Below are 13,618 nucleotides of genomic sequence, written 5' to 3'. Positions count from 1 at the left end.
ACCTTGGTTCACATATGAAACTTGGCAAAGTAGGGAAAATTAGTACGTGTCATTAAAATCTGTCCCCTTCTGACATGTATGCCACTTGGTAGATTAAAGGATCCACATGGATGGATTCCATCTGAACCGCTGGGAGTTGTTCTCGTACACTCACGTACGTGAAAGTGAACCCAACTCTAAAATGAGAACCTTGCCAATCTTTTCTGTAAAGTGAGAGTGAGAGTAAAACAGCATTCAATATGAACGGATGGTGGATGGGTAGATGAGAGGCCCTCATTCACTCTCTTCACTCTTCTCTAACCTCTGTAATTTTCAGTGCTGTTTAATTCCTTCTCTCTCTCTCTCTCTCTCTTCATATTTATAATCTTAAGTCACCACCTCTCCTCCTCAGGTCCCACTCTTCTTCCTTCTTCTCTAATCTCTAAACTAGGGTTTCTGCTAGTTCCCATCAATGGAGCTCATCGACGTCCTTCTCCTCCTTCTCGCAGCTCTCGTCACCTCCCTATGGTGGAAATACTGGTCCATCACGGGCAGCGGTCCAAAGAACCTCCCACCCGGACCACCGGGTTGGCCACTGGTCGGAAATCTGATCCAAGTCATTCTCCAACGCCGGCCCTTCATGTACGTTGTTCGAGATCTCCGGTCCAAGTACGGCCCAATCTTCACAATGCAAATGGGCCAACGAACCTTAATCATCATCACCAGTGCAGAGCTAATCCACGAAGCACTCATCCAGAAAGGCCCAATCTTCGCAAGTCGCCCACCCGACTCACCGATCCGACTCGTCTTTAGCGTCGGTAAGTGCACCATCAACTCGGCCCAGTACGGCCCATTATGGCGTACCCTCCGCCGTAACTTTGTTACCGAGTTGATAAACCCAACTAGGATCCGCCAGTGTAGCTGGATACGCCAATGGGCTTTTGATAACCACCTGGATAGGCTTCGTAAAGAGGCGGCGGAGTTGGGTTCTGTGGAGGTGATGAGTAACTGTAGATTCACCATTTGTAGCATTCTTATTTGTATCTGTTTCGGAGCTAAGATTTCCGAGTCACGAGTTAAGGAGATTGAAACCGTTTTAAAGGACGTGATGTTGATGACTACGCCGAAATTGCCGGATTTTATGCCGGTGTTTTTGCCGCTTTTCCGGCAGCAGCTTAAGGAGGCGAAGGAGCTGAGGAGGAAGCAGATGGAGTGTTTGGTTCCTCTTGTAAGGAGCCGAAGAGCCTTCGTGGAGAGCGGTGGCGGGTCGGAATACGGGTCGCACTTGGGTGATATCAAGATGGTGAGTCCGATCGGGACAGCTTATATTGATTCGTTGTTAAAGTTAGAACCGGCGGGGAGAGGTAAACTCCGGGAGGAAGAGCTGGTGACGCTTTGCTCAGAGGTGATGAACGCTGGGACGGACACAAGTGCTACGACGGTGGAGTGGGCTTTACTACACTTGGTGATGGACCAAGAAATACAAGAAAAGCTGTACCAGGAGATCATGGACCGTGTAGGGAAAGAAGGGGTTTTGACTGAAAATGACGTGGAGAAGATGCCGTATCTAGAGGCTTTGGTGAAAGAGACGTTCAGGAGACACCCGCCTAGCCATTTTGTATTGTCACATGCGGCGACGAAAGAGACGGAGTTGGGAGGGTATACGGTGCCGGCGGATGCTAGTGTGGAGTTTTATACGGCATGGGTGACGGAGGATCCGAATGTGTGGAAGGATCCAGGGGAGTTTAGACCGGAGAGGTTTTTGGAAGGTGGGGATGGTGTGGATGTGGACGTGACTGGGTCTAGGGAAGTAAGGATGATGCCGTTTGGGGTGGGGAGGAGGATTTGTCCGGCTTGGACGCTTGGGACTTTGCATGTATACTTGTTGCTTGCTAGGATGGTTCGGGCATTCAAGTGGGTTCCATACCCTGGTGCTCCACCTGACCCTACTGAGACCTTTGCCTTCACTGTGGTTATGAAAAACCCTCTTAGGGCTGTCATCTTCCCTAGGTGAGAGGATCTTTATACCCTGTAATTCTCTGCTCGGTCTAATTCCCCTAGTGCCTTTAACAAGGGGGTGCAATGACTATTTCATCCTTGCCTGAACATTCTGCCCGAGTGGAGTCCTCCCCCCTCTTATTACAGGCTCTAAGGAATTGAACCGGACAGGGAATCACAGGAGATAATTTTTCGATGAAAACCCCCTCTCTCTTTCTTGAAGAACCCTCTTAAGGCTGTCACCTTCCTAAGTGGTCTCTCTCTCTCTCGTTCTCTGTCTCTCTCTCTCTACCCTCTACCCTCTTAGGGCTACCATCCTTTCTATGTGAACCCTAACTGAATCCTCTCTCTCTCTCCAAACCCTCTTAGGACTGTCATCTTTCCCTAAGTGAACCCTAGCTGAAGATTTTCTCTCTGTCTCTTAGGGCTGAATCTTCTCTCTCCTTCAACCCTCTTAAGGTTGTCATCTTCCCTAAGTGAACCCTAGCTGAATCTTCTCTCTCCTTCAATCCTCTTAAGGAACTAAGTGAACCCTAGCTGAATCCTCTCTCTCTCTCTCTCTCTCTCTGCAATTATTGATAGATTATAGGAAAAGATTGTTAGTTATATCATTCATTTTGAAGTTGTTTATTAAGAAGACAAGATCTAGATTAAGTACATGAACCTGGGCACCACTGTTGTGGGGTTCTTCTAGGTTTAACTAGAAACGTTTCTGTATTGGAATTTTTGTTTTAGTTTGTTATAGAAGTTCTAAAGTTTTCTTCAACCGTTTTCTTCAGGCTTCAGTAATGGTGATGTGACCTATGAATTGTGATTGGATTTTGGGTTTATCATTTATTTTCCACATCTTATTATTCATGTATGGTAATATATATTGGGAAAACAACGCTAATCCACGTGGCTCCTACGTCCAGACATAGAAGTGTTCGAAAATATCTTATAAAAAACAGAAATTTCAATCGAGACTATCCTTGTATGTGCAGGCACTATAGGCCCAAGCAGCAATCTCGTACCCATATATATGTTTGGTTATTTTTTCTTGGATGAGACCTGAAGGATTTGGTTGGTTTGGAATTTAGATGTATCTCATAAATAAAGATGTTCCTTAGCTGAAGAACAAGAGTCAACAAATTGAGATTGAGATAGGAGTATTGGACATTTAGAGAGAAAGAGAGAGAGTGAGAGTTGAATCACCTGATTGACGGTGAAGAGTCCCATTCAAATGGACCTTCAATTCACCTACCTCTCTCAAGTATCCACAGTTGAGTTAAATGCCATTAAAGAGGTTCCGGTGGTAATTTACTCCATTTGGCCTGGACGACAAAGACTCTTTAATTTCGAGTTGACTAGCCATGCAAAGATAGGGGTGTCAATTGGTCCGGTTCTGGGTTATTTGTCTGCTTTCTTAACGGTTCCAACACTAAGGGGTCAAGATTAGAACCGGACCGATAAGTTAATCGGTTCCAAACTTAAGATCTAGGACCATTAAGCAATTGGTGGATCGGTTCGGATTCCTAAACATTTCCAAGAAGTCCAAAATTAAAAAATAAAAATAAAAATCCCCTAATATATGTTACATATATTTAATAATATTATAATAAAACACTAATTTCAATCACATGAGATATGCTTAATTTTTTTTTCTCAAATCATATAACTAGTCTATATTACCACTTGTTGATAAGTAGGCAAAACACCACCACCCTTATAAGTTAGGATTATTTTAAGATATATCCTTAAGTTAGCATTTCCAAATGTACCTTTAAATTTACAGTCAAATCTTTGTAAAATAGTATATGAGACAAGTGGTACCAGACAAGATTAAAAGACTAAAAAAAAATAAAGGGTTTTGACCTCAGCTTTCATGACCTTGAGTCTTAAGAATTATATAATATAAAGGATTAGGATGTGAATTTGTTCTGATTCCAACGGTTGCTAATTGGTAGATCTAGAACAGGACCAATAAGCTATATTGGGTGGGTTGGTTCTTGGTTCTTGGTTCTGGTCCAAAATTGACACCCGTATGTAGAGAGCATCTACATGGATGGAATTTTTTTATTTCACAAGAGGTAGGTTGGTAATTTTGTGCCTCTTGTGTTTGGGTGTTGGGCCACACAACCAGGCAGTGTTGTTTTTCCCTTAATTTATTTGTTTATTAGAGTATTAAATGGTTACAAAATTATCCAACTTTAGCTTGATATATTGATGTAATGGTAATTAATGTTACCATTATAAATGTAAATTTGTGCATTAAGGGAAGGGTCTCTGAATTGTTATCCCCTCCAATTTGCTGCCCCCTCCAATTCATCACATGGGGGCGGAATTGACCACCTTACTCCTTGCCCAAAAACACTGCCTAAGGTGGGGTCCACTTCCCCCTATTAGAGGAATTAAAAAAATTGGAGATGCCCATGAATTGAAGGTGATAATTATTCAAGGTCTCTTGAAAACCATCTCTCGAACCGGATGAAAAATGGGACTGAATGAAAATTATAGTTTGCCCACTTGCATAGCAATATAAGTCAGACAAGCCTTCAAATAATTAAATTTCAGATAGGAAAATTAAAACCATGCTCTCCACGGCTACCCCTGGGCCGAAAGAGGGAGAATGGGGGATGGAGGAAGATGGGATGGGGGACAGAGCCTTACCTTGTAAGGGATGGAGGAAGATTAGAATGAGGGAGAGAGGGTTACCTTGTAATAAATAGTGTATTGATTTGTGTGACGATTTATGTCACCTGAAATCTCATTAATGGATTTTAATGGGAAATTAATTTCATTTATATCAGCATGACAATTTTTTTTATTTTTTAAGTATGGCCCATCTACTTTCTTTCGAAATTACTTTTTGTTCTACCAAAAAAAAAAATTACTTTTTGAATTTTTCTCTAAATAATCATGTCTTTGTTATTATTGGTATATTAGGTCTGATTTGGTAATATACCTGATTTGATATGAATTTTATTTCAATTTCAAGGGGTGATTTCTATTTCGGAAATTGTTTGCTTTGATTTTTACATTTTATTTCAGTAAAATATAAATCAAGTAGAATAGAAAGAAATAACTGAGAAGCTGTTTCAGAATTTTATTTCATTTGATTTCACTCTTGTTCTTTAATGAGCACATGGTTAATTTGATGGGCAAACCCATAAAGTAGAAATTTCATCTTAAAAAATTAAACACCACTTTTTTTTTTCTCCTAATGGTCTCATCACCCCCAACTCGCCACTGCCACCACCACCACCTTTTCCAAAGAAATATAAAGAATCTATTTTCAAAAATTGAACTATCAGATGGATTTTTTTTATTTTTAAAATATTTCACATTGATACAATCAAAACAATTTCAATTTTTTGACTAAAAATCTATTCGTTGACTATTTCATGAAATAAATCTGAAATTGAAATACAAATCATAGACAATTGAAACTATGTTACAATAATCTTGAAACTTACGTAGGTGACAACCAGCTTTTACCTTTGTAATGGTATACATATTAGATATTGTTGGTCTATGTTAATGCCTATAATTAGATAGAGTAGCATGAGGAATAGGACTGGAATTAAAATAGAGAAAGGTAAAAGTGGAAATAAAATAGAGAGGGTAGAATGGTCAAAAATGTTCACACTTTTTACTAGAATGAGCCGGAACATTGCTATTTGCTAGACTCAGGCTCAATTTGATTCAAAATTTATCAAACACCAAACCCAAGCCCAGGCGCCCAGCCCACTAATGGGGACAAAGCCTCCAAGCCCAATTTCTTGTTCACGCATCCAAGGAAAAAGGGGAGGCGAGCTGGGGAAGGATCAACATTATGGCTACGTTTGGTTGCAAGAGAAATGCAAATATTTTCTTAGAAATTAAATATATTTCACAAACAATTTTTTAGTGTTTGGAAGCAAGAGAAATGCAAATGTTTTCTTGGAAAGTGAAATACATTTTATAGGAAATGCAGATATTTCCCTTCACTTCGTTTTCCCTACTTACCTTGCAACCAAACAAAAATATTTCCCTTCACTTCCTTTTCCCCACTTCCCTTGCAACCAAATGGAAATATTTCCCTTCATTTCACTTTCCTTGCAACGAAACGGAAATATTTCCCTTCACTTCCCTTTCTTCCTTGCAACCAAACAGAAATATTTTCCTTTACTTCCCTTTCTTCCTTGCAACCAAACGGAACCAAAACGTAGCTTGCATTGCATGAAAAATGTATAAGCTGCAGGTTAAATGCAAGCCGTACTGGCTGAAGATACAGTCCCAGCCCAACCCAACCTATAAATTGGGACATATATCTGGTGGGCTCAGCCAGCCATGAAGACCTTTTGGATCAGGTTGAGTTCAGCCCAGATCGGCCCAGACAACTCGACAGGCCGGGCTGGGTCAGGAATTGCCAAACCCATTACCCAATAGAACTTGTTAGTCTCAAGAACCTTCCCCTAAAACTCATACAAAACACAAAGGACTCATTCAGCTATTGAGAACCTAAAGCAAAGCTGATCCAGTTTCTCTCCACCTACAGTGAAGAGATTCTCTCTTCATCCACCTAATTTGATCCTCTAATTGGACTGGAAAAGGGTATTTCGGACAATGAAAAATAGAGGATACGAGTTAGTGATGAGCCCAGAATCCAATTATAGCTTAACATCACCATTGATGAAGAATTGATGAAGGAAAATTTAATTCAAAGCAAAGAAGCATCTACTTCTTGCAAAACTCTATTTCTTCAAAAAGAAAAGATATCAACTATAGGGTAAATAAAAAATTGAAGTATACTTTTCTATAATACAAATACAGAATACATGTAAGGTGAGAATATTTTTCCTCACTTCCTTCTCCTTCTCTGAACTATATATATGGGTAACTTGTACATTTGATCCACCCCTACCTACTTGTTACTATTATGAAACAAAGGATGTGTTGGTATAGTATATGAAGAACATATTGCTCAAGAAGGTGAACTGGACTGTCCATCTGAGTTCCTACTAGATTGCTTTTGTTTACTTGAACTTGCTTTCTTCTTCCTCCGGATTTCCTCTTCTTTCTTATCAACAAACTCAATCCAGCTCTTGAAGCTTGTCGAACGATTGGGTCGCTGAGAGCTTGTTGATCTTTCCTGTTCAAGTACGTCAGCATCCTCCTCCCCCTCATCATCTGGTCCATACTTACGATACTGACAAAAGACACGTAAAAAAAACACAAAAAGAGCAATGAAGCAAGCAATGCCAGAGATGAGGAAGAGGCCCCAGAAACTTTTGAGAGATAGCCGGCTTGAATCTGCTGGGTTGGTTTGTTCGGAGCAGACATTAAGTGACAACCATTTATCATGCATCCTTTGGAGATCACCATTCTCTGAGAGTTTAAGGATTGCTGTTGACATGTCAATTGCAAGAGGAGAGTCCCTTGGAAATGCCTGTAGGATAAAGCAAAATTGAGAAATATGTCAGATTTTTTCACTTCTAGTATGAAATTTTCCAGGACAAATACTGAACTTCTCATTTTCTTCTTCCAAGTTTTTTTAATAGAACATCTTCCCCAAAGTTTAGCAAAATATCAATTGGAAGGGTTGCAATGAAAGTAGGATAATGCATAATATTATGAGTTAAAATCCAAGAAATCTAACAATATTTAGTGAGAAATTGAAACTATTGTAATGTGATGAAACTATCCTCTTCTGAACATCTAAAGAAAATGTAGGGAGGGGGCTACCCTGATATAGTAGAGGAAATCCTTCAACTGATGCATTGGAAGTGAACAGAAAGAGATTTATAGACAAGGAGAGGAAGGAAGTTTGAAGTTAAGATTCTCAAAGATAGGTGAGGAAATCCTTCAACTGATGCTCAATTGCTTCAATGAGCCACTATTATGCTTAGTTACTTCAATGGATCACTATCTTTCTCTTCGTCTGAAACTAAGGATTTTGAGAAGCTATTTTGACAACACTTAATGATGCTTCTTCCATTTAGCTTGTGACTGATTCTCTCTGTTCTCTTTGTTCAGTCTTTATCCTGAATCTTCAATAAACACTTACCCTAATTATGGTGGGGTGGGGGGGGGGGGGGGAGTACAATTTGGAATTCAATCAGCCTAGAAAAAAACTTGTGTAGAAGAATCTAAAACAGAAGAATTGAATTGAAAATCTAACTACTTACTCTACCAAATTCAGCTTATTCAAGCAGTAGAGAAGGAAACTAGACACTTACAAAACCCCACCCACTTTTTGTAAACTCTTGTCCCACACTCTGGAATTTGCAGTTGTTGTCAGATAGGAAGACCTCAACATAAGGAAGTTCATCAACAATAGCAGCAACCCCACCATTTTTGGGTCCACGCTGAAGAGCATCTAGATAATCTTCCTCAGTTTTCAGGGTCATGATCCTGGATTCCGCAATGTTAAGCTCTTCAATCAAATAGTTCCTAGCAAACGACCCATCCTGAATACCTATAGGGTCAGAGCTAGAGATTAAGCTGTCTATCCCTTCGATCCGTGATGACAACTGCTGAACTGTGAGGATGGATGTCAAGCTAGCTGTGTAGCTTGAGTTGATAATAAGTACTACAAAGAGCCATATGAGCACAACAAAACGTCCAAGGGTGCTGACAGTGTTCTCCCCTGCATTGGATCCAAGCAACCAAAGGACGTTATCAACTTGAGTTCTGGACCAAACAAAATCTAAATAAGCCAACAGAAAGATGATGTCATGAACTAGGGGGACGGAGAAATATGATAGGAGACCAGATGTACTTACTGTGGGAAAAAAACATTGTAGAGAAACTGAACCTGCAACATGAATAATCAAGGATGAAATTTACATTAAGATGACAAACTTTATCACAACCAAGAATGTAGATTGAGGAAAGAACCCAGAAGGTGCAAACAGAAAGCATTTCAAAGGAATAATAGTAGCCATGAAACAAACAGAAAGATCGAAGTACCCTTTAATGAGAAAGAAAACAACAAAGGCAAACACCAGCACCAGAGATGGAGAGCAAGAGAATGAAGCAACAAAATTTCCCCAACTCCTTGCATATAGTGGTAAGGGTATTGAATTAGCCATCAAAGTTTATGGCAAAACAAGTATTGTCTAGTTGTTCCATAGTTGATATCCACTGAGCATACTAGTGGGACACATTAGAATCCCTGATTAGACAAAAAATGACAGTATTACATGCTTCACCACATCTTTGGCTCAAGAGACATGTAAAGACCCTGTTCAAACAAAAAGAGCTTTCCAAGAGAGTTGCAATAATACTAACCAAAATACTGTTACAAGCTGCTGCCTTGGTGGACCACGGAATTCAGTATTACTCCGATGTTCAAGAATCCAAACAACAGCTCCCACGAACAAAAAGAAAGCAGCAGTGACGCACCACATTTCAACTGTAAATGGCTTTAGGAAAGCCCAAGCACTGGATTTCGACTCTTTAACAGGAACAACCACAGTAAGGCCAGACTCAATGTAAGGCTGGGTGAAATCCACAATTCTTGTCCTATTTGTAACAATGGTTATATCTCCAACAGCTGCATCAAATTTCTGCAAATAAGAAATGATAAATTTATGTTCCTTAGAAGAATTCAACCTCCAAAACTAAAGATGGGAACAAAACAAAAGCAATTCACTGCAGATATATTCAGTTCTATGTGCATTTGAGGGCATAGCTTCTATTTGCATTTATATATTCATCATAGCTAAGTTAACATAAGTAATTCAAAAGCAGAGGACTTACATTTTCGGAGACCATAGTCACAAGCTCGTTGTAATTAGGTGTCCTAGTACCACTCCCATATAATATGTATGTGCGTGGAACAGGATACTGCAACAAGCCCACAGCGGCTTCAAAGACATCAATGCAGAAACCCCTCACCGCATTGGGGTCATTATCCTTTGCCACAAATTGCTTATAAGTTACTCGATTAGGAACCCCAATCCTCAAAGGTTTCCCATTGTAGGGAAACACCCAACCACGCGGTGTTTTCGTAGTTTCTTCAGGCCATATTACACTGTAAAGCTTTTGGCTACCGGTAGAAGTGTTTGAGGGCTTGTTATATAAGATCTCTGGAGCAACAACTGAAAGATGTGAATAATTTGACCAATATCCAACCCGGCGAGACCCAGTCCCACCAATGTTAATGATATCATATGCTGGATGGATTAAATTCTTGTCTGAATCAAATTGAACTTGGCCAGTTAAACCTGTAAAGTTCATCATAGTCAGCTTCTGAAGCAACTGCTGACCTCCTTCAAAGAAACGGAGTGACATTAAATGTATAGAGCTTCCATTTGCATCATGCAAGCTTGGATCATTTGAGAAAGAAATATTCCCTCCCTCATTGAAGAACTCATCAAGAGCATGAGCAAGTAACCAAACGGTGTCGTAAGCATAGAATCCATAGGAATTCAAGCTGGAGGTGGCATTCCCTTTGTGTTGTAAATTACTCCACCGAGATATAAAATTCTTTTTGAGATCAGAATCTGGTGTATGATGACGGAGGGCAACAACCCCTTGCAAGAGATCCATTGTGCCAAGGTCAACTGGTTCTGATGAATCCAAAACAGAAGGAAGCCAATCTGTTGCAATCCATACATAGCCGCTTTTCATCATCTCAAGAGACTTTGCGACAGAGAAAATTTCTAGACCAGTTTCTGGATTTACATGTACAACGTAAACCCGAGACTCCATCAGATTTACCCCAACTAATAGATCATGGATTGCACTTCTGGAGGCCCCTGGAGGAAAGGCAGCTTTGTAGGATATCTTCGAACGTTTTTTCGCTAAAGCATCACCCAGCACAGATATCCCACTTCTCCCATAATCATCATCCACAAATATGGCAATCACCTCTCTCCATCCATAATATTCAACTATATCTGCTATTGCATACATCTGGAAATAGTCACTCTGTGTAGTACGGAGGAAGTACGGGTACTGTAGTGCAGCAAGAGTGGGATCTGTGGCTGCAAACGAAAGAAGTGGAACATGGAGTTCATTAACAACATTAGAGATGATATGAGCTATTCCTGAGGATTGGGGACCAATTACTGCAACCACATCTTTCTCCATCATCTGAAAAGCTGCAGAAAAGAAGGATTTTCTCAAATTTTGGCTTCATTTGAGAGAGAGATGTCATGCTAAATGTTGTTAATTAAGAGCTTTAACACAGTAGTTTCTTTATATTTGTCTTGTTTAATTTTCCTTTCTATTCAAGCCCTCTTTTCTTTTTCACAAGCAGGCCGATCCAGTCACTCTCATCGGCCACTAATAAATCATCATTGCCTAAATATCCTGTCTGTGCGGAGTTTTGGCTTGGATCTCCCTGCATGATTTTAATTAAACAAAATAGAGATTCTTTCTCTTCCATTTTTAGGTGGTATTCTGGGATTGAACACATAAACTCAAGACTGTGAACTGTTTAGCATCCAAACCAACAAAAGTATGCCTAAAAAGATTCATGTTGTCCTAAACAAGCTCTTCAGAACCAAGGTCATTACTGAACAATAAGAGAACATTGAATCAGAGACTGGAAACCCAGTGAGTTTTGCATAGTAGGGCTATTAAATTAACTGAGTTGTGGGCTTCAGAGTGTACCTCCTATGGTTCCAAGAAATCCACTGCAATTTGTGTCCTGGATGACAACATTCAATGTTGTCCCTGGAAGAATGCTTGAATCGGAATTAACATCATCAACAGCAGCTGCAATTGCTGGCATTGCCACCTTTCCAATGGTTGAATTGAAAGTGAATAAAGCTCCCACATTCACAATGCGTGGCAGTGAAGAAGATCCTAATTTTCGAATACCGCCCTGAACTTCCATGGTCATCAACAAACAGAAAAGCAACAACTGAAACAATCTCATGACTGAGAGATAACCAGAGCTACTAAATCTGATGGAGGTCCACGACAGGAACATTATTTTTATCTGCAGTTGATGCCTTTGATTAAGCCAGCATTGCTTCTACTGTAACATATCTACTGCACCATAGGCAGAGTCCTGAAACCAAGCAAAAAATTTGCAGATACCAATTAGAAAAGGAACAACAATAGGCTTAGAAAATTTTCACTACCCACATAAGAAGCCGAAAAAAGGAGCAATCAACCAGGGGAAACTGGGTTAGAACTTAGAAGATTTGGTAGTTTGAAGAAAAACATACCAAAATGGGTATTGGTTTTCTGTTTACCCACTTCAGAAACAAGTATGGAGAAGCATGAGAAAGCACCCAAAACTCAGCATGGAAGACCAAACGCACATCAATGATTAAATAAAAGGTTTTGACTTCAAAAATTCTCTTGGTTCCTGATACCCTGTACTATTATTTGCATTAAATCAGTCCAAAATTAGTTTTCTGAAACAAAATATAACTTTCAAAGCCCACATGCAGCAACTGTGTTGGAGTGTAGGGAAGAAGAAGAATCCACATGCATAGTTGTATTTTTGGAAAGGTTAAAGGAACCCAAAGAAGTAATAGCCATGGGTTCCAACGGAGTTGGCACTAAGACCTAAAAAGACTTACCCGGCAGTATAAATCTGGGAATACTTTGAACAGTTGAAGATTAGAAATGCTAAAGCAAGCAAAGTGGTTCTTCAATCTTCTAAGATACAAAACACAAAAACCCAGGAAGGAAATAGGAATAGGAAGAACCCGTCGGCGGAAATATATTATTTCGAAGCCTGTAAAAGGTAGGAGGAGAAGGAGCAGTGATATTTTGATCTGTATCAAGAATAACGGAGAGCATCCATTCCTGGGAAGTTGATATCATGCCAATCGAGTAGACGAGGTTGAATCTCGTGTTCGAATCTCAGATGGAAACCCAGAAAGGAAATGGAAATAACAAAATCTCATAGAGTCTTGTCGAATGAGAAAAGAATCATTTCTGCTTTTGAAGTTCCAAACAAGCGTAACTATAACAACAGTTCTACAATAATTATTATTAAACAGTATCCAATAAAGAAACACTTGAGAAAGAGATATTTTAATGGTTTTATAGATTTACCGTTATCAAAAATGCTTTCAAAACTCAAAACAATTAGAAAAATAGAGATGGTGGGCATGAAAGTATGCCATTATCTACTCAATGGCAGTTGTGATTGGTTCGTACTTCCTTGGATAATGACTGAATGGTGAAAACTAAAAAAGAGAAGTAGTTAGCAGTCTAAAACCTTCAAGACTCCCTTTTGTTTTTTATTTGGTAAAAGTCTACAAGACTCCATAGCTGCCTAAATGTTTAATAGTAAACGTGAAACATGTGGATCAGAATTCAGATACAGAGGAGGGGTCAAAGTAAGTGACAAGATATTAATGCCCATTGAGTAGAAAGTGACGGGGTCAAGGTAAGGGACAGAAGACTTGACGAAGACGACGTTGCAGTGAACAGAAGAATCATTGGGGATTCCACACCTCAACGATAACCATAGAGAAGTATGGGTGTAAATGAATAGTTGAAATTCATTTTTGAATTCGTCCGTTTAGCAATATTCGAATCCATCTGAAAGTTATACGGATGCGAATACCTGAAAAGCTATATTTACACGTAAACGGATAAAATATTTGATTCGCATCCGTGTTCGTATCCGCTTAACACTATCCGAATCCGTTTGAAAGCTAATCAAATACGGATACGGATGCAGATATAGTACTACCCGAGC

At 39.7% G+C, this 13,618-nt stretch overlaps 2 protein-coding genes across 2 annotated transcripts; one reads left to right on the top strand and one right to left on the bottom strand.

Annotated features, from left to right (window-relative positions):
• The first annotated feature begins 431 nt into the window (after positions 1-431).
• On the top strand, positions 432-2,545 carry LOC122639436 (cytochrome P450 77A1). The gene is made up of 2 exons (XM_043832300.1): positions 432-1,993; positions 2,516-2,545. The coding sequence occupies exon 1, from the start codon at positions 452-454 to the stop codon at positions 1,991-1,993; it is 1,542 nt and encodes a 513-aa protein (XP_043688235.1). The 5' UTR covers positions 432-451; the 3' UTR covers positions 2,516-2,545.
• A 4,176-nt stretch (positions 2,546-6,721) lies between these two features.
• LOC122640666 (glutamate receptor 3.4) lies at positions 6,722-12,066 on the bottom strand. The gene is made up of 6 exons (XM_043833894.1): positions 11,563-12,066; positions 9,703-11,048; positions 9,232-9,509; positions 8,724-8,755; positions 8,178-8,587; positions 6,722-7,387 (listed from the first exon to the last, which is right to left on the bottom strand). The coding sequence occupies exons 1-6, from the start codon at positions 11,882-11,884 to the stop codon at positions 6,923-6,925; spliced, it is 2,853 nt and encodes a 950-aa protein (XP_043689829.1). The 5' UTR covers positions 11,885-12,066; the 3' UTR covers positions 6,722-6,922.
• Between the last annotated feature and the right edge of the window lie 1,552 nt (positions 12,067-13,618).

The sequence above is a fragment of the Telopea speciosissima genome, chromosome 9 (genome assembly GCF_018873765.1).
Source record: "Telopea speciosissima isolate NSW1024214 ecotype Mountain lineage chromosome 9, Tspe_v1, whole genome shotgun sequence".
Taxonomy (NCBI): Eukaryota; Viridiplantae; Streptophyta; class Magnoliopsida; order Proteales; family Proteaceae; genus Telopea; species Telopea speciosissima.
The sequence above is the reverse complement of the archived record's forward strand: the minus strand, read 5'-3'. Positions and strand labels throughout refer to the sequence as shown.

What these genes read in the sequence shown, in the direction of transcription:
- LOC122639436 (XM_043832300.1), top strand. Translation starts at nt 452, where the DNA reads ATGGAGCTCATCGACGTCCTTCTCCTCCTTCTCGCAGCTCTCGTCACC.
- LOC122640666 (XM_043833894.1), bottom strand. Translation starts at nt 11,884, where the DNA reads ATGTTCCTGTCGTGGACCTCCATCAGATTTAGTAGCTCTGGTTATCTC. An exon ending in TGACTATGGTCTCCGAAAAT is followed by an intron (nt 9,510 to 9,702) that starts GTAAGTCCTCTG and finishes TCTTATTTGCAG; the next exon opens with AAATTTGATGCAGCTGTTGG. An exon ending in TACAATGTTTTTTTCCCACA is followed by an intron (nt 8,588 to 8,723) that starts GTAAGTACATCT and finishes GATCCAATGCAG; the next exon opens with GGGAGAACACTGTCAGCACC.